The sequence below is a fragment of the Tympanuchus pallidicinctus genome, unplaced genomic scaffold (assembly GCF_026119805.1).
Source record: "Tympanuchus pallidicinctus isolate F22 unplaced genomic scaffold, pur_lepc_1.0 scaffold23, whole genome shotgun sequence".
Taxonomy (NCBI): Eukaryota; Metazoa; Chordata; class Aves; order Galliformes; family Phasianidae; genus Tympanuchus; species Tympanuchus pallidicinctus.
The window spans coordinates 5,005,285-5,022,743 of NW_026294740.1; the positions used below are offsets into that span (position 1 = coordinate 5,005,285).

At 62.4% G+C, this 17,459-nt stretch overlaps 3 protein-coding genes across 5 annotated transcripts; 2 read left to right on the forward strand and 1 right to left on the reverse strand.

The window, feature by feature from the left end:
• Positions 1–417: 417 nt before the first annotated feature.
• On the forward strand, positions 418–2,247 carry PPP1R27 (protein phosphatase 1 regulatory subunit 27). The gene is made up of 3 exons (XM_052687618.1): positions 418–843; positions 1,827–1,977; positions 2,050–2,247. Exons 1-3 carry the CDS (start codon positions 657–659, stop codon positions 2,171–2,173), a joined length of 462 nt encoding a protein of 153 aa, XP_052543578.1. The 5' UTR covers positions 418–656; the 3' UTR covers positions 2,174–2,247.
• Positions 2,248–2,399: 152 nt separating this feature from the next.
• MCRIP1 (MAPK regulated corepressor interacting protein 1) lies at positions 2,400–5,238 on the forward strand. Of its 3 annotated transcripts, none has more exons than XM_052687625.1 (6): positions 2,400–2,459; positions 2,547–2,593; positions 2,664–2,782; positions 2,865–2,963; positions 3,074–3,139; positions 4,885–5,238. In XM_052687625.1, the coding sequence occupies exons 2-5, from the start codon at positions 2,586–2,588 to the stop codon at positions 3,136–3,138; spliced, it is 291 nt and encodes a 96-aa protein (XP_052543585.1). In that variant the 5' UTR covers positions 2,400–2,459; positions 2,547–2,585; the 3' UTR covers position 3,139; positions 4,885–5,238. The 3 variants fall into 3 exon arrangements, with proteins under 3 accessions (XP_052543585.1, XP_052543584.1, XP_052543583.1); XM_052687624.1 differs by having other exon boundaries at positions 4,931–5,238; XM_052687623.1 differs by lacking the exon at positions 4,885–5,238 and having other exon boundaries at positions 3,074–4,491.
• Positions 5,239–7,967: 2,729 nt separating this feature from the next.
• GCGR (glucagon receptor) lies at positions 7,968–16,345 on the reverse strand. Its single transcript, XM_052687566.1, has 14 exons — positions 16,207–16,345; positions 11,091–11,246; positions 10,796–10,892; positions 10,530–10,637; positions 10,240–10,361; positions 10,038–10,144; positions 9,809–9,962; positions 9,587–9,746; positions 9,437–9,497; positions 9,174–9,243; positions 8,975–9,063; positions 8,739–8,877; positions 8,592–8,633; positions 7,968–8,527 (listed from the first exon to the last, which is right to left on the reverse strand). The coding sequence occupies exons 2-14, from the start codon at positions 11,139–11,141 to the stop codon at positions 8,243–8,245; spliced, it is 1,485 nt and encodes a 494-aa protein (XP_052543526.1). The 5' UTR covers positions 11,142–11,246; positions 16,207–16,345; the 3' UTR covers positions 7,968–8,242.
• Positions 16,346–17,459: the final 1,114 nt, after the last annotated feature.

Sequence of the window (17,459 nt, forward strand, 5' to 3'; positions counted from 1 at the left end):
CTGGCCTGGCTGTGCTCCACGCTGCGATCGTGCTGGGAAGCACAGCTCATGCTGCTCCCTTGCAGGTCAAGCTGATGCAACTACAGGAAAGTGACTCAGGTCTGAGTGTACTTGGCACCATCATAAACAAGCAGCTGGCTCCCCTCGCCCGGTGATTGCATTTGTGTCCTATCCCTGGCATGCTGGTGTGTATGCGAGGACTTGGTGCTGGAAGTTCTGAGCTCCTCTGGAGGGCCCTCCATGCTGAGCAGCAGCTTTGACCCCTTGGATGGGCACATCAACAGGTGGGCGGTAAGATGAGACACCAACCTCTGCCCAAAAGTGGGAGGCTCCGGCCTGAGCAGCTCGATTACCAAATATCAGAGTAAGCAGCATGAGCTCCACGTCCCCAAAATAGCCCCCAGAGCCTATATAACACCGTGCCCCTGGAGAACCGTCAGTCCTGGGTCCAGAGTGGCACACGGCCGTTGCCACCTGCAGGCTCAGCAGGCTGCTCACAGCAGGCCCAGCGGGGCCAGGATCCATCACACCTCCCAGCAGAGACGAGCCTGAGAAGGAGAGAAGAAAGCTTTGAGGGGAGCACGGGCTGAGCGTTGCCCACACGGCTGTCGTGCAGCCTCCACATTCCTGCACAGCATCCTGGGGCTGCGGGCAGCATGAAGGACTATTTCCCAGTCTCAATGCCCCGGTACAGTCGGTATCGCCAGAGACTGAGAGCTTCACGTACGGTGCACTTCCCCAACGACGTCGTCTTTCAGGACCACATCAGGCAGGGGGACCTGGAGCAAGTGGGCAGGTTCATACGTGCCAGGAAAGTGACTCTGGACACCATCTACCCCTCTGGTGAGTGCTGCGAGCTGCGCAGTGTCACGGCTTCTTGGGAGCAGTGCGGACACAGCTCGGCTCCGGGCTGCCCATGGCAGTGTGGTGGTTGAAAACAAATTGTTTTCTTTCCCTCGTGAGGAGTTCTGCCCCCAGCGTTGCCAGTAGGGCCTGAGAGAGCCCTGCCTCATTGCCCCAGCACCTCCCCTCAGCAGCACAGTCAGCATGTGCTTTAGGAAGGGGAAAACAAGCCAGCATGGGGTGGCCAAGAAAAAGAGCAGGAATGCAGATAGCGACAAAGAGCGTGGGTGGGTATGCGGAGTTCAGGGCTGGGCAGTGGGACCCTCGCCTCTTCTACCCTGGTTCTGGGAAGGAGAGAGGAGAAGCGAGGTTCTGTTTTGTTCCTGGCTCCAGCCATGGCTCACAAAGCACTGCTCTCACTCACACGCATGGATCTGCGGCCTTGCAGAATTAATGTTTATGGAGAAGGCATTGTGTTATGTTTGTGCCCAGCCTCGCTAAAAACTGTTTATGGAATGCCTTGAACCAATACAGGCTGGTGCAGAGCCCAGAATTTGTCTCTTTCGTGTGCTTGGCTTTGGCATCTGCTGTCACATGGCCCCAGAGGCATGATCTCAAATGACCCACGCTTACCCCCACATATGCTGATTGCCTCATGCCTCACTCTGGAAAGAACTTCTGACTGTTGGGCAGTGCAGGGCTGGTGTCTGCGTGTGTCCTGGAGGAGACAGGGGCCAGGCCACGGGCAGGGGCTCGACAGAGCCTCAGATGCAGGGGAGAACTGTGGAAACAAAAGCGACACACGTGCTGCACCTCCCCCATAGGGTAACATATGCAATAAAAACAGAAACCAGCGGCAGCCACTCTCAGTTCCTCCCGCCTCGTGTCCTTTCCCAAACCCATCTCCCCAATGCTGAGGGCTTATGGCACCACTCCTTCCCAAGCTGTGCTCAGCCACGTGCCAAGCCGTCCCTTCCTCGCAGGCATGGCTGCCCTGCACCAAGCGGTGCTCACGGGGAACCTGGACTGCGTCAAGCTCCTGGTGAAGTACGGCGCCGACATCCACCAGAGGGACGAGAACGGCTGGACGCCCCTGCACATGGCCTGCAGCGACGGCCACGCCGATATCGCCAGGTGGGCACCACGGGGGGCCGGGCTGGGCTCGGAGTGCCGCCCGGCTCGGAGCTCACACTGTCGCCGCCGCAGGTACCTCTTGTCGCTGGGAGCCAGCCTGGAGGCAACCACGGACGACGGGGAGAAGCCGTCGGACCTCATCGACCCCGAATACAAGGACCTGGTGGAGCTTTTCCAGGCCGCCACGATGGACTGAGGGGGACGGGCGTCACGGCCGGGCAGCGGGGCTGCGCGGGGCTCGGGCTGGGTCCGGGCGGGGCGGCGGGGCGCGCTTTGTACTTTTCCAATAAAGCTTTCGGACACGGCGCGAGCAGCCGCTATGGGGGGGGGGGGGGGGGGGGGGGGAACGACCACGTGACGTAGGAGCGGGACCACGTGACTTAGTGGGCGGAGCCGCGCCTGCTCGGGGGCGGGGCCGCGCCTGCGCGCCGCGGCGCTTCCGTGGCGGCCCGAGGGCGAGCGGAGGCGGGAGTCGGGCCCAGGTGAGGGGCGCGCGTTGCCATGGCGACGGGCTGAGGGCGGCCCGCGGCCTAGCCCCGGCCTGGCCGCCCTCTCCTTTCTCCCCGCAGCCGCGCCGAGCCGAGCCGCGCCGCCGCACGCACCGCGCCATGGCCAGGTGAGCCCCGCCCCGGCCCCGGGCCCAGCCGCGGCCCCGGGCCCCGCTCAGCCCCGCGCTTCGCTTTCAGCTCCCCCGTGTCTCGCGTCGTTTACAACGGCAAGCGGAGCGGCGGCCCGCGCTCCCCCGGCGCCGGCAGCGAGATCTTCACGCCGGCCCACGAGGAGAACGTGCGCTTCATCTACGAGGGTGAGCGGCGGGGTTGGGGGCGGGGTTTGGGGCCGCGGCCGCCGCCGAGCGCCGCGCGAGCCGCCCGGCCGTGTTCCCGCAGCCTGGCAGTGCGTGGAACGCGACCTGCGCAGCCAGATGGGCTCCGAGCGCGGCCTGGTCGAGGAGTACGTGGAGAAGATGCCGAACCCCAGCCTGAAAGGTGAGCGGCCGCGCCCTCCTTGCGCCGCGGCCGGAGGCGCCGGGTCGGCCCCGGGGCGGGGAGCTGCGGTGCGGCCTCTGCCGCCAAAGGCTGTGCTCTGTTCTCCGCAGCGTTTAAACCCGTCGATCTGAGCGACCTGAAGCGGAGGAACACACAAGATGCAAAGAAGTCGTAAGGCAGGTCCTCCGCTCGTCGGCTGGTCTTTAAAGTCCTCAAGCAGATTTAAGTTGAGATTTTGTGTTATTTCCTCCTCTGGTTACTGTACTCCGCCTGTGGGAGAGCCGGTCAGCTCTGGGGCTGGCTTTGGAGCTACCTGAATTCTACGATGCTTAGGGGCTCACTGAAGCTAGACGGAGCCCTCTGTAAAAGATTGCAGCCCCTGACCCACAGCTTCCTCAGGCCTCTGTGCTGCGATCACCGGTCACTTGTTCTTCCATCTCTATCCCTGGTGTGCTGAGTATTCAGGCTTCCTGGGTTCTGGGTGCAGGGTAGGGCAGAGCACCCGTGCTGTCGGTAGAGGCAGTGCCAGCTCTCTGCTCCCTTCTGTGCACCGAGGGCTCACGGGTTCTGGAGTGGACCAAGGGGAGAAGGAAGGAAACCTGGTGCTGGCCTGGTGCTGAGGGACACACTGGCAGCCCCAGTCCAGCAGTGGGCAGTTCAGCACCATCGGGCAGCTCACTGCTGCCACTTTGGCACTCTTTGCCTATTCTTTGCTCCCTGGTTGGAGGGCTTAATTTGTACCTAGTCTGCTAATGCCCAGGACTCATCAGTGTTGCCAAAGCTCTTTGGTTTACATCCAACGCCAGATTTTCCTTGTGCTTATATTGGGCCATATCCTTGTAGTGCTGGTAGTGGAGCTGCTCCTCTTTCCCTGTGAGGGGGGGGGAGAGAGAGGCTCCAGCCCCAAACATTTCGGAGATGCTTTGAGCACGAGCACTGAGTTGTGCTCAGCCACCTCCCACCCTCAGCCTGGAAGGTGGTGGTGGGGGAGTGGCTAGCTCTGACTTAGGATAAAAAAGCTCATTTGCATCCTTGCCTGAGCAACTCCTGCTGTTTGAGCACTAACACTACTTCCCAAACATGCACCCTTTGAAGAGACCTGTTGTCCACAGCTTGCAGTAGCATTGTGTGCAGGCTGTGGTGGTCTGGTCTGACTTGCCCTGCAGGCTGGCTTTCTCTGGACCCTTGCTCCTGTCTAATCATTTCTGTGCAGGGAGGGTGACTGTGCCCTCGTGCCTGTGTGGGCAGAGCAGCTGTGGGGCTTCTCAGTGCCTCTGGGGGCGTGGGGAGCTGTGGGAACAACTTCCTGCCTGTGCTGAGAGCTGGCAGGGAAGGAGCTGCAGAGGCTCTGCCCAGCACGTGGTGGATTCAGAGTGCAGGGGAGTTGTGGTTGCTGTTAACTTTCCTTCGTTGCGTCATTGAGCTATACTGTCCCTTTTTTTTTTTTTCCTTTTTTTTTCCTTTTTTTTTTTTTTCCTGTTGTCTGTCACTTGAGGAGTGTTGTAAATAAAAGCTGGTGTTCTTTTGAGTCTGCCTCTGTGTGGCTCTGCCTGCTCCTCCGTTGCACGTCACAAGCATCAGCTCCGGGGCCACCTCTGCCTGATGTCGCCGTGTGCTGCTCGCCACAGGGCTGTGCTGGCACTGGAGCAGTTCCACAGCACTGCCTGCTGCCTGCCTGGCCGTGTGGGTGCCCAGTGGCCACGAGAGGCCTTGGTCACTCTGTGGGCATTGGACCCAGCTGGCGGGGCCGTGCTCTGCTGTGCCCTCATTCGGCCCCCTCTGCCTTTGAGCTGTGTGTGCGCCTTGCTCTGCTCTGTGTCTGTCTGCACCCTTTCTGGAGTAGTGCCCTTACTCTTCCCTTTTTTTTAGGTTTCCAAACTTGTCCTGTTTTGTTGCTTAAATGCTGTGTTTCTTATTTTAGACTTCAGTGCTGACAATAACCATCAGAGTTTTCTGTGCCTCTTCAGGCCTGGCCGAGCCCTAAGGACAAGGATCGCAAGGAGCAGAAGCCACCTCAATTATTGATTTATTCATTTTCCAGAAGGGATCTTGCCCTTGCACTTGCTCTGGGCTCTTAATTTCACTGCAGGCATGTACAGCCTGGCACCGTGTGCTGGTAGCACAATGCCCTTGGGCTCTGGCAGCCCTCCTGCGAGCCAGCATCCTGGGATCTGTTGCTGGACCAAAGATTGAAATGTTCAGACTATTAATACACTCGTATCCTTTTCCCTCTCCTGCATTTATGGCATTTAAACTATACTTAGCATTGCTAGAATTTCTCCTCAAGTGCACCTCTGTGCTGCGCCGTGACCCTGTTTGCCTCCCATCTCCAAAACACTGCTGTGGAGCACAGCGGTGCTCGGCCACAGGATGGTGTCTGGGCAGCGCTGCGCTGCAGGAGGTGCCCTCTGTCGGGAGCAGCGGTGAATGAAATGACTGCTGCTGCCACTGCAGCTCGTCTCCGCCGGCTTTTCCCTCCAGGTGGGCCATTACCTGCAGCTTCTCATGGCTGCTTGCCAGCAGCAGCGTGTCCAACATTTCCCAGGGGAAATGCATGATGCACACGAGGCTGCGTCCGTGTGCTGCAGCGTGGCAGCCATGCAGCTGGGTCCCAGCAGGGAGCAGAGCACTGGGGTCTGAGGATGGGGCACGAGGCTGCAGGGACCCCAGTCGGCTGCGTCCCACCGCCACGCTGCCGTGGCAGAGCTCTGCTTGGGGCCCAGCAGCCTGGCCCTGACGGCCTCTTGCCTTGTTTTTCTCTTGGCTCAAGTGCTGTGATGCTGGAGGCAAACCTCTCACTCAGGCTCTAATGAAATGTCATAGGAAAATGATTTTCTAAACGGGCAATTTTTATAAAGGCTAATAACAAACCACAGGGTGACCCGTGGTGAAGCAGCAGAAGGGAGGTGTGAGGTTCAGGTGGCGGGGAGGTGCCCCGTGAGGGCTGAGGCCGGAGGCCAGGGAAATCAGGCTGTTTACCAATCAAAGTCAGAGCTGGCCATGGCTTATTTTCACCGTGACTCGTCTACGGCTGTTATCATTAGATTAAGTGGTGGGAGGAGGAGAGGTATGTGTTGTATCATTGAATTAAGTAGTGGGAAGAGAGAATGGTAACAGGCAGAATCTACTTAGCAGACCAATTTGCAGTCTCCAATTACCTCGATGAAGCAGCAGTATCACTGCGGGGCGAGCGAGGCCTCGCGGGCGCCGGGGGGGGGCTGCCTGCCATGACCTGTCAGGTGCCATTCCCAGCGCGTCCCCTTCGCTCAGCTCTGCTCCTGGTTCCTGCTGTGTGGCACAGGGCTCCCCTCCCTTCTCAACGCCATGGGAATGGGGATGGGTGGGCAGACGTGGCCGTGAGAGGGGGCGGCCGCAGGTGGGCGAGCAGCACGCGGTGGGCACTGAATGTCCCCATCCAGCTGCTGCCATGGGAACCCGGAATAGCTGCGCTGCTCTGCCCGCAAATGTCAGCCCTGTGCGTGGGTGCGAGCGGCACAAGCGTGTGCGTATGTGCAGATGTGGGTGCGCGTGGGACACGAGCGTGTCTTCGAGAGCGGGGGGCACGCAGTGCTGCTGTGGTTGGGGTGCTGTGCTGCAGACCCCAGGGCGGCCGCCTGACCCCGTGCCCCCACCTTGCCCCCCATCATGGCTCTGCCTGCTGGGTAGGCAGCAGGGGGGGACGGGACTGGGACAGACAGTGGTGTGTTGCCATGGATACGCTGGAGCAACAGGCATTGGGGCCAGCGCCGTGCATCGACCATATTTACCTTCCCAGAAACCGCCTCGTGCTTCAGCAATTTGCTCCAATTAGGCTCGTTACCGCATCAGGAGGCCGCGGTGACGGCAGTGCCGTGGGGACAAGTGGCGGCTGGCGCTGCAGCCCGAGGTCTGTCCCCACCCGCATCCCCATCCGCGTCCCTACCCCCAGCCCTGCCCCTGCCTTCCCCTCTCTCAGCTCACCCCGTGCCATGGTACTGCTGTCTCAGTGCCGTGGTCCCGTGGGCTGAGCCGCCCTCACCATCGCAGCCCTGGCCCTCGGCCCCATGGTCCCGACTGCTGGCGCAGGGCTGGCCCCGTGGTGGGTGAGCAGAGCAGAGCTCGGCTGGGCAGCCAGCAAGTTGTCACGTAAACAGAGGAAAATTACTGTGTGCTCGGCCAACACCATGCAGCTGGGATCAGTGCAGAGTGCCCTCCCCACAACTTGCTGGCTCCACTGACGCTGCTGCCTTCGCTGCAGCCCCTTCAGCCCGGTGGGTGTAGGCAGGCTGGGGCCGGTGCTGGGGCAGTGGGCAATGTGCAGCGGGGAGCTGCCAGGGCACAGTGCTGCTCTCATGTCATGTAGCACAGCTCCTGCCTGGAAAGCAGGTGGGCATGGCGTGTGCTGGACTGTGTGTGGGTCCTGACTGTGTGCCCGGGGCCTGTGGGGGCATGGGGCTGTCTCGAGCTGTCTGTCCATCTGGGTACACCCCGGGCACAGGGCAGTGTGCTAATCCCCACACAAAGCCATTGTGGTTCCTAAAGCCGTGGCATCCGGGCTTAGCACTCATGTGCACTGCACAAGCCTCTTAGGGTGCCAGCTCACCCCACCTCCCCCCAAGCCTGACCCGTGGGACCTTGGGACAGCCCACCCAACCTGAGGGTGACAGGGACCCCACAGTGCTCAGCACCAGCAGCAGCCACTGCCCATCCTCAGGAGAGCACGGCTGAGGGGGCAGCTCCAAATGATTTAATTAAGGCTTCCTGGCAATGCTGATAGAGCTCATTAGTGGCTGGAGGAGAGCTGCAGCCCCCTCCACCCCCCTCCCCCCCACCTCTGCCCTGCTCACCTGTGCAAGGCCATAAGGGCAGCAGTGCAGTGCAGGGGCTCCCTGCAATGTGGCCCCATCCTCAGCTTGGGGTGATGTGCCCGTCACCCACTGACAACTGGGGACACTGTGGGGTGGTAGTGTCACCGCTCCCCCTCCCCAGGGTCGGCCATTCCCCACAGACAGGCACACTCAGAGCTGGCCCTGCAGCCCGGCACGGGCCCACACCTATTTACACAGTTACAACATAAATTACACCACTGTGCAGAGGGTCTCGCAGGCGCACAAGGGCAGCACCACAGGATGAACCCCACCCCCCCAATTCCCAGCCCCCACAGACCCCAGCCCCCGTTCCCCTCCCTGCCTTCTCCAGCCCTGTCCGTGGGCCATTTTGCAGCCCCGCAGTGCCCAGGCTGAGGGCAGCGGCCGCCCCACGGCTCAGTCCTCCACAGCCCTGTGGGTGCAGCCATGGGCTCAGAAGTGGCTCTCGGCTGTGGTCTCGGGGAACTCATAGCAGTGGTGCCGCTCCCCCATGTCGAGCTGCTCGGCAGCACCGCTGCTCTCGAGGTAGTGGGAGCCGGAGCGCACGGCCGTGCCGCGGCCCATCCCGTTGGCACAGCTGCCCACCAGCTGGTGCTTCTCACAGCCTCCAGCGCCGTTGCGGGCACCGGGTGCGTGGCTGTAGGTGTGCTTGTACTCCTCCGCCAGGTCCTTCCCCAGCTTCCAGCGCTGCCACCGCTTCAGCAGCTCCGCCTGCACCTGCGGACGGCCACCATCAGCACGGCCCCTCGACCCCGCGCCCGCTCCCAGCCCGGCCGCTCACCTCCTTATTGATGAAGCAGTAGAGAATGGCCACCAGCATCCCCTGGGTAGAGACAGGAGAGGCGTGAGTGGCAGCGCCTGGACTCGGCCCCAGTCCATCCCTCCCAGCACGATGTCCCTGTGGCCAGCCCGGCCCTGCTGCGCTCACCTGGAAGGAGCCGAGGAAGAGGTCGAAGAAGAGCTTGACGTAGCGCAGCGTGCCCTGGGCGTGCTCATCCGTGATGAAAGCGAAGACGACCTCGTGGATGCCCAGCAACGGGATCAGCGTCAGCGTGGACTTGGCCAGCCTGCACGGAGCAGGCAGCCGTAGCACGGGGCCGTGGCCATGGGCGCTGCACCACCTGCATGTGGGCACGCAAGGCTGGGGCTGCACCCACTGCCCACCTGAATTTGTAGTCGGTGTAGCGCATCTGGTGTGCGCGGAGCTTGGAGACGAGGATCTGGATGATGCGGATGAAGATGAAGAAGTTGATCTGCAGTGGGGCAGAGAGCCGTGAAAGGCTTGTGAACATGAAGTGGCCACAACCCCAACCATGGCTGAGTCAGGGGAGGCGGCGGGCAAAGCCGTGGGCTGAGGGCTCACCAGGATGGCCAGGAACACGGGAAAGCGGAGGATCCACCAGAAACCCATGTTGTGGTTGGTGCTCCAGCACCTGCGGAGGAGAGGGATGGGGACCCCAGGGCAGCCCTGTGTCAGGGTGGCTGCTGGAGCTTGGCACAGCACCTGGCACTGCGCTCCTTGCATGCGGGCAGCAGAGTGGAGCCTCTGCTGGGCTGTCCCATGGGTTTCTCTACAATATATCCCACACGTACCCCAGACACCCCACGGCACAGGCTGATACTCACTGGATGTTTTCATAGAGAAACTTCACAACGACCCATGGGATGAGAAATAGCACAGGTGCCCCTGGAATGGAAGCACGGGGTGGGACAGGTGAGGCACGGTGTGGGCTCAGGGATGGCATGGGATGGGGATGGGATGCAGGCTGCGCTCACCCCAGCCGATGCACAGGTAGAGGGTGAAGTAGCTCCTCTCAGAGAAAACAGCCACCACCAGCAGGTTGTGCAGGTAGATGCCCTCCACCAGCAGCCAGCAGTAGTTGGCCATGATGCCATACTGCATGAAGACCGTGGCCGCCCGGCAGCCAGCGGCAGCCTGCGGGTGGGGGTCAGGGCCTGCCGTGGTCCATCCCCCCCGACCCCCTGCCCCCCACTCACCTCATCACTCAGCCAGATGCGCACATTGTAGTCATCGATCTTGTCGCTGTAGTGAGTCTTCAGCAGGGCATCGATGACCAGCACGGAGACGCCCTTCACGATGAAGGAGGCGAAGAGGTTCATGTGGATGTAGTTCCTCATGCAGTGCAGCTTGCTGGGGAGGCAGGGGGCTGTTGTCAGTGTGCGTTCCCCCAAAGCCCCCCCTGGTGCAGCCCCTATCTGTGCCCACCTGAAGCCCAGCAGCACGGCCAGGGCAAGCAGCAGCGCGCACAGGGACACTGAGTAGCCCACAGTGTACATCACTTTGAAGCTGCCATAGGTCTTGGCTATTTTTTCCTGGAGAGTGAGGGGGGCGGTGAAGGTGAGGAATGAGGCAGAACAGCACGGGGTGGGGGCTGCACTATGCCTACAAGGGGCAACCCGCTGCCCACCTGCGCCTCCAGGTCCTCGGCGTCGATCTGGCACTGTGTGGCATTCCGCAGGGACTGCCCCTTGGGGCCTGTCACCCATTCCCCATCCGGCCCGCATGTCTTGAAGACATATCTGTGCTTCACTGCATGGGGAGGAGGGAAATGGGGCAACTGCAGGTACACAGCTGGGTTCTGCACGACAGCCCCGGGGACACGGAGCAGCACCCGCAGCAGCGTGGATCCGCACGGAGGTGTGCATGCACACACAGCCCTGCCCCGCTCAGCCATGCCACCACGTGCCCTGCTGTTACCTTTCTGGTACCAGGGCAGGAACCAGGGGCAGGAGACGTTGACGGTGGTGTTGGGCAGTGCGTCGGGCCAACAGGAGAACTTGTCAAAGGTTCGGTTACAAACCAGCTCTGTGGGGAGGCAGAATGGCGATGCACTCTGACAGCCCATGGGGAGTGTCAGCTCTGGAGACCATGCGGTCACCTTCCCTGCAGCTCCCCATGCCCACCCTCAGGGGGTCCCTGTCCTGCCAGGACACCAGGGGTGCGTGTGAGGTGCCCACTCTGACCTGTAGGTGCGGGCATCCGGCTCATGTTGCGGTGGCACTCCTCGCTGTAAGCCTTCCAGCTTTCGAAGAGGAAATTCGTGATCTGGGCAGAAGGGCCCTGATGGCACCAGAGACATCAGCAGGGTCAGGCAGGGGCAGGCATTCCATGGCCCTGAGGCTCAAGGATGGCCGTGGGCAGGCACAGATGGATGTGCCACACTGTGCCGTGCAGACAGCAGGATTGGACAGAGCCTTCTGTGCAGCGTGGCATAGCCATGGGCTGCCGTGGGCAGTGTCTTTGGGAGCCCATCCTTACCTGGCAGCAGAGCAGCAGCAGCAGGAGAGTGAGGAGAGGTGGCTGGGACATGCCTCCACCAGGCCACAAGCTGCATGAGGAGTGGGGTCCTGGCTTCCTACCGGCCCTCAGCAGCTCCTCTGCCCTGGCGGTGAGGGCCCTGGCACACGGGCGACCCTGCATGAGAGGATGAGTCACAGGGATGTGCAGTGGGACCCGTCCTGGGGCACAGCTGGGGATGTGCTGTGAGGTGAGCAGAGCTGCCACTGCCACGCTCACATCCCTGTTCTCCACCTGCCTTTAACTTTCAACTGTTTCTTTGTGTTCTTTCCCATTAGTCTGCAGGCCTTGATTATCTGCCATTTCCTCCCCAGGACAGCATTGCCATGGCCCCCAGCCACCTCTCTGCCTTCCCAGAGCAAACCCAGCCATCCCTGCTCCTTTCATCAGCCTTGAGCAGTTGGAGCACAGCCACGCTCAGACGTGACTCACTTGCATAGGGTGGACCCTCTCAGGCTCCTAGGGCTCCCTGACCACCCTCTGCTCACAGACCTGAGCTAAGCCCCATCCCCCCATCAATGCTGGTGCCTGATGTGCATCAGTGCTGATCTCCAACAGCCCAGAACCCTGTGAGGCAGTCAGGACGTCCCTGGTGCCGGCACATCAGTGCACCACATCCCTCACCCCATGGGTCTCCCAGCCCTGACACTTCAGTGGGGATGGAGGTGGCTGTGGGGATAACCACAGGCATCCCTGGCTCATGGGGCTGCGTGGCTCCGTGTTGGTTCTGCTACCGGCTCCATTGCTCCCAGCACAAGCAATGGGGAGCCTCATCTGACACGGCGTCCAGGAGTTCATGTACAAAGCCTGGCTCACGAGGAGCCATAACTCCCTCCATCCCCCTTAAGCCGGTTATGGGGCTTCTGAATGGGATTTCAGCTCTTCTGACAAGGGGGCAGTGTGGGAGCTGATGCTGCAGCATTGCTGAGCCCCGGCCTCCCCGTGGCTCCCCTCCAGCCATCGCTCCCAGGGCTCGCCACTCTGCTCTGCCTATTTTTATCCCTGGGAAAGTCGTGTTTCCTCCATGCAGACCCACTCGCCATGTTGCAGGCGGCTGCCTGAGAAGCTCATTAATCAGCCCGTGGCGCTGCAGATGCGGCTCAGGGAGCGAGACCTGCCAGCATGCGCCTTATTTAGGCAGTCTCAGAACAGGACCCGGCCCCGAGGACAGACAGAACTCTCTGTGTGGGCTCTGGGATCTTCACTGACGGGAACCCTCCAGTCACCTGCCCACAGCAGCATCCCCATCCTTCCGCCCCACTCCAAGCATCCCTGCACTGGGATGAAGCGCTTCTCTGGGGCATGGCAGTGGATGTGCTGGCAGCCCCTCTCAAGCCAGGCAGGCAGCTCTGGGGCAGAGGCTGCACTATTTTTAACTCCTGCAGTGGGATTTAGCATGGGGAGCCCTCTGCCCTAGACTCCCCTCCTGGCTGGCAGTGCTCCCCATGCCCCAGGGCCATGCTGCGGCCAAACTGGGCAGACTGCACTGGGTGAGGGGTCCTGGCACGTGGGGCAGTCACGCTCCTCATCTCCTGCACAGGGCCTCCAATGCACCCTGGCCCTGCAGCAGAGCCCTGCCCAGCCCTTTGCCCCAGCTGCCCGTGGAGCTTTGTGGCCCCCCTCCCCAGCAGCCTACAGAGTGGGGGACCCCACACTCTGGGAGATGCAGCTGTTCCTGGTGAGGATGTGGGGGAGCCAAGTGCTGCTCAGTCCGGCTCTTTGGGGCTGGCACGGCGGGTCTCAGGCTGTCAGCAGCACTGAGAATGTCCCAGGAGCTGGAAGTGCCAGCACCAGTACTTGTGGTGCTCCTGCTGGGTGTGCTGTGGCCACCGGGGCCAAAACGCCCCTGTCCCCATCCACTGTCAGTGGAGGTGACACTTAGGATGGATCCAGCCTATGTCACAGTCTCCATTTTGCTGTGGCTTCAGGCACTACATTCCCCATCACTCTGAGCCACGGGCACCAAGCCCCCATCATGTGGGTGGGTGCATCTGTTGGGACTGCAGGGAGCACGGGGGACTTTTGCCCCATGCTGGTGTTGGGTAATGCGGCATGTCCCTGTGTCATGTCTCTGAGGCTGCTGACCCTGGGAGAGGACGGGCTGCAAACACCACACTGCCCACAGCAGCAAAGCGGAGACCTTGTGCCCACAGGCAGGAGAGGAGGGAAGGGAAACACAGCGCTGGGAAAGGGGACAGCACCCAGCTAGGGACCGGGTGTGACCAGCCCTTGGGAGGCCACAATGTGCCCTGCCCAGCCCTGCCTCATCCCTGCCCCGGTTCCCCAGCACGTGGCATTGCAGCAAGGCACAGGGGATGGATGAGCACACATTTATCCCTGCACACGTGGTGGGATGTTGTCCCTGCGGGCACACAGCCCCTGCCTTGGCCTGGCACCATCCCGTCCACCCCCCAGCTGGGGCTGCTTTCACATGGGGAGGGAATGAGCTCCACATCTGGGATTGCTGCAGCTCATTGCTACACGGATCAGTGGCTTGGGGAAGCCTCCATGGGGACACCCATGGCCATCTGCAACGTGACCCGTGAGCAGCCTGGTACAGCATGGCCCTGCACAGAGCCTGGGGCTGCCTGCAGAGCCCTGTCCCTCTGTGCAGCTCTCATCCCCCTGATCCCCGAGGCTGGACTGAGAACACAGCTGAGAGCTCAGGAGGTGGTGGTGGGGGCTGCCATCCTCCTGACCCCGGGATTAGACCCCAGTGCACTAATGCAGCACTTTCCATGGCTGGCTCGGCTTTGTGCTTTGAGCTACAAGGCAGCACAGCGGGGGCTTCGGCACTTGGCAGGGGAGGGAATGGTGGAGGGCCAGGGCTGATGCAATGCCAGCGCTAACCGGGCCCAGCAGACACTGCTCCTCTCTCCTCCCAGCACAGCAGTGAAGGGGACAAGCAGCGCCCAGAGATGCCTGTGCCGGAGAGGTCATCTGCACCCCGTGCTGCCTCTGTCTGCTCTGTCCCTGAGCTCCAGGACGCCTCCTGTTCGCCACTTGCAACCCCCACAACTCCAACCCCCGTCTGCCCTCTGCAAAGCGAGCACGAGGAACTTGGGCTGCAGAGGAACAGCTGAGCTGCCTGGGGCACCCCTCACACCGAACGACCACAGCTTATTTGCACGGAGCTGCATGATGGCGGAAACATCGAGCAGCGGCACATGGAGAGCCGACGTCGCGCAGCACCAACAGCACTGAGTTCTGTGTCACTTTGGACCAAGAAAACCCAAACCAGCCCTGACAGCATTTTCGTCAACAGCAACAAAGGATGCAAACAAGCAGCAATCGGCCGTCAGGACAAGGCTGTTTGCATCACCTCCAGGACTGCTGAAGGGGAAGGGGATGGCATCTCCTGCAGCTGCCCTGTGTGAGGGGGCAAGTGCAGGGGTCAGACAGAGGCAGTATGGAGCACAGAGGGGTGCTGCAACCACAGCAGTGTGGCTCTGTCTGGGGGAAATGGGTTTGTCTAGTCCATCACACTGCATGAACTGGGACGTGAAACAGGAGGACAGCACACAAGAGACACAGCGGGCGACACGTGTGGGCAGCATGTCGCAGGGGAAGCAGGGGAGTGGGAAAAGCTCAGGAAAAGGTCAGTGCAGACAGGCGTGTGTGCATGTGCACCCGCTCTGGGGGCTCAGCACACTCCTATCTGGCCTGACTCACATCACTGATGAGCACTGGGGACAGCTTCAGGGTACATCAGAGAACAGCGAGCTGCAGCAGCACACAGCTGCCCCATCCCAGGAGGGTGTCCTCATTTCAAAGTGGTTCTGTGGGGCTGCGGGCTGCGCTCCCATCCAGCTGCTGGGCAGAGCCAACACAGCCCTGTAGGGATGGGGGCTTTGCGTGCAGACGGGTGGGCAGAATGCAAAGGAAGAACACGGGGGCTCCGTGCCTCCTCTGTCTCTGCCCCCCCAGCTCCTGCCCCTGCCTGGCACTGGGGGTGCTGAGCTGTGTGGAGCTGAGCTGTGCTCCACAGCTGGCCTCAACACTGAGCTGCTGCTCAGAGCTTGCGGTCACATTTTTTCATTAACTATTTTTAATCCATATTTTGCCTCTTCTCCACTCAGTCTTTTTCCCTCTCCAGGCAACAGAACACGAAAAAAAAATCTGCATCACCCTGCATTGAAAGGAACAGGGATTGGTGGGAAGGATGGGAGCTCGCAGCTGGGGCGGCACTAACGTGGTGAGGAGGGGGACTGCGGGCTCGGAATTTTCCTCTGGATGCACAGAAAAAGCTGAGAATATCAGGGGGTAAAGGCTGAACTCGGCACGGGTCAGGACACCCCCCATGCGCATGGTGGGCACGGCACAGGGCACAGCGAGCTGTGGGGAGGACATGGGGTGGGCAGCAGCCACTGCTTGTCTTCTGCTCTCTGATGCAGAGCTGGCTTGGCAGTGGTGTGCCCTGCTCTCCCCGCACCACCTCGAGGGAGCAGCCGGGCTGGGAAGCGCCGTGCCGGGCAGAGGTGAGCTCTGCTGTTGCTTTGGGGATGCGCATGCAGCCGCCAGGCCGGCAAGGTCACATACCCAACATGTCCTCGTTAAACAAAGCCATTTACCAACACTGTGTTGACACAGCAGAGCTCGGGACAGAGTCACAAAGGGCACTCGCCGTGGGCCCCTGCGGCACCAGGGAGCCTGGGGAGCAGCACGGAGGGTGGAAAAGTATCCCCTGCTTCTGCCCAGCACGAAACCACAGCCGTGCCCGCAGTCGGAGCCCGGTGGGCACCACACAGGTGGGGGCATCTACGGGAGATGCTCCCAACGAGCCCGAGTCCGGTCGGTGCCAATCACCCGGTGTGGGTGCATAGCGGCCACGGCAGCATCGAGCACGGAGATACCCGACGGCCGAACCCTTCCCGGGGGCACCGAGCCGGACGGAGAGCGAGACCGAAGCCGGAACCAGGGCCCTCCGCCTCAGGCTCAGCCCCGTCGGGGCTCGGGCCGTTCCCGGAGTCGTACCGCCGCTCTCCGAGCTCATGGCCACGCGATGTGGTGTCCGCCGGTGCTGTGCAGGCGCTCCCCTCTTTCCCTCCCTACCTCCCTCACTCCTCGCTGTCCGTACCTGTCGGGGTTGGGCTGGCGGCGGCTCCCGGGCGCATCTCGGTGCTGGCGAAAACCGGGACCGAGACCGGCGCGCTCGGCCGCTCCGGCGAAAACTTTTGCCAGAGCCGCGGCGGCGGCAGCGGTGGCGACTCGGGGGGGAGGGACAGTCGCGGGGGGAGGGATCGTGGGAGAGAAGCCTCTTCTCACCGCCCCGCTCCTCCCGCTGGCACGGGGGGGCGGAGGGAGCGCGGCCGGTGCCCCCTCCCGGTGTTTCGACCGGCACAAGCGAAAGCTCCCGGGAGCTGCGAGCGACCGCGCGTGTCACCGCCTGTGGTCTCGGTGCTGCCTCCTCCGCTCCGTTCCGTCCCGGTGTTGAGCACCCCGGTGCTGAGCACCCCGAGGACAGCCGATAGATCACCGGCCCCCTGCGGGTGGGATGCGGAGGGATGCGACCGAGCGCGGCTTTGTCGGGTCAGCTCCGCTCCCGACGCTGCGGATCCTCTCGCCCCCGGCGCTGCTCCCCGGCTCTGTTTGCGCGGTGGTCCCATCCCAGCCCCGGCGTCGGGAGGTGAGAGGTCCCTGCCGGTGCCCAGAGCTGGCGGCTCCTGACCGCGGTAACGGGGCTGACCCCGCGCCCGGCCGGGAGCTGCACGTACCCTCTCGTTCCGGCCTCCGCTGGCGGTGTCGGGTCTGTGTTTGCCGTACGCTGTTCTGGCGGAGCGCGGCCAAGTAAACACTGCCCGGAGCGGCCGCGGCATCCCGCGAGCCCGGGTCGGGCCGAGCCCCCAGCGCGGGGCACAGCGCGTTCACATGAAGCCGCCCGGGGGGCTGCGGGAAACGGGGGCGGGGAAGCCGAGCTGAGGGGAACGTAAACCCCGCTGGCAGAGGGCTGCTGCGCCCCGAGGGACGCGGTCGGGGCATGGGAGTGCGGGGCCGACGGAAGAGAGAGCTGCTCCGATCCTCGGGACGGTAGATCCCCACCGCCGCTCGGCGCCGGCCCCGGGGAGAAGCACCGCATCGCCCCGCACCTGCCCCGCGGCTCCCGCACGGCGCCGGGCACCGGAACAAAGCGTCGATGCCAGCCGGCATCATTAGGCTTCGTTAAGGTGACGAGCTTTCACTTCTCTGCTGTCCCAGGCTGGCTCCGTTCCGCCCGCCGCGGCCCAATTAGCGTCACGTCCAGGACGGAGCTGCAGCCAGCAGACACGGGCCCTTGGCACGGCTCTGCCCGGAACCCCGCGCTGCCCCGAGCACGGCCCGGCCGCGGCTCCC

Bases quoted from the DNA above. Each gene is read 5' to 3' on its own strand.
- GCGR (XM_052687566.1), bottom strand. From the start codon at position 11,141: ATGTCCCAGCCACCTCTCCTCACTCTCCTGCTGCTGCTGCTCTGCTGC. The intron at 9,963-10,037 runs GTGGGCACAGAT...CTGCCTCCCCAG, and splicing joins GCCGTGCTGCTGGGCTTCAG to CAAGCTGCACTGCATGAGGA. The intron at 9,747-9,808 runs GTGAGTGGGGGG...CCCCACCCGCAG, and splicing joins GCATCTGGCTGAGTGATGAG to GCTGCCGCTGGCTGCCGGGC.
- PPP1R27 (XM_052687618.1), top strand. From the start codon at position 657: ATGAAGGACTATTTCCCAGTCTCAATGCCCCGGTACAGTCGGTATCGC. The intron at 844-1,826 runs GTGAGTGCTGCG...CCTTCCTCGCAG, and splicing joins GGACACCATCTACCCCTCTG to GCATGGCTGCCCTGCACCAA. The intron at 1,978-2,049 runs GTGGGCACCACG...TCGCCGCCGCAG, and splicing joins GGCCACGCCGATATCGCCAG to GTACCTCTTGTCGCTGGGAG.
- MCRIP1 (XM_052687625.1), top strand. The intron at 2,783-2,864 runs GTGAGCGGCGGG...GTGTTCCCGCAG, and splicing joins CGTGCGCTTCATCTACGAGG to CCTGGCAGTGCGTGGAACGC. The intron at 2,964-3,073 runs GTGAGCGGCCGC...TGTTCTCCGCAG, and splicing joins GCCGAACCCCAGCCTGAAAG to CGTTTAAACCCGTCGATCTG.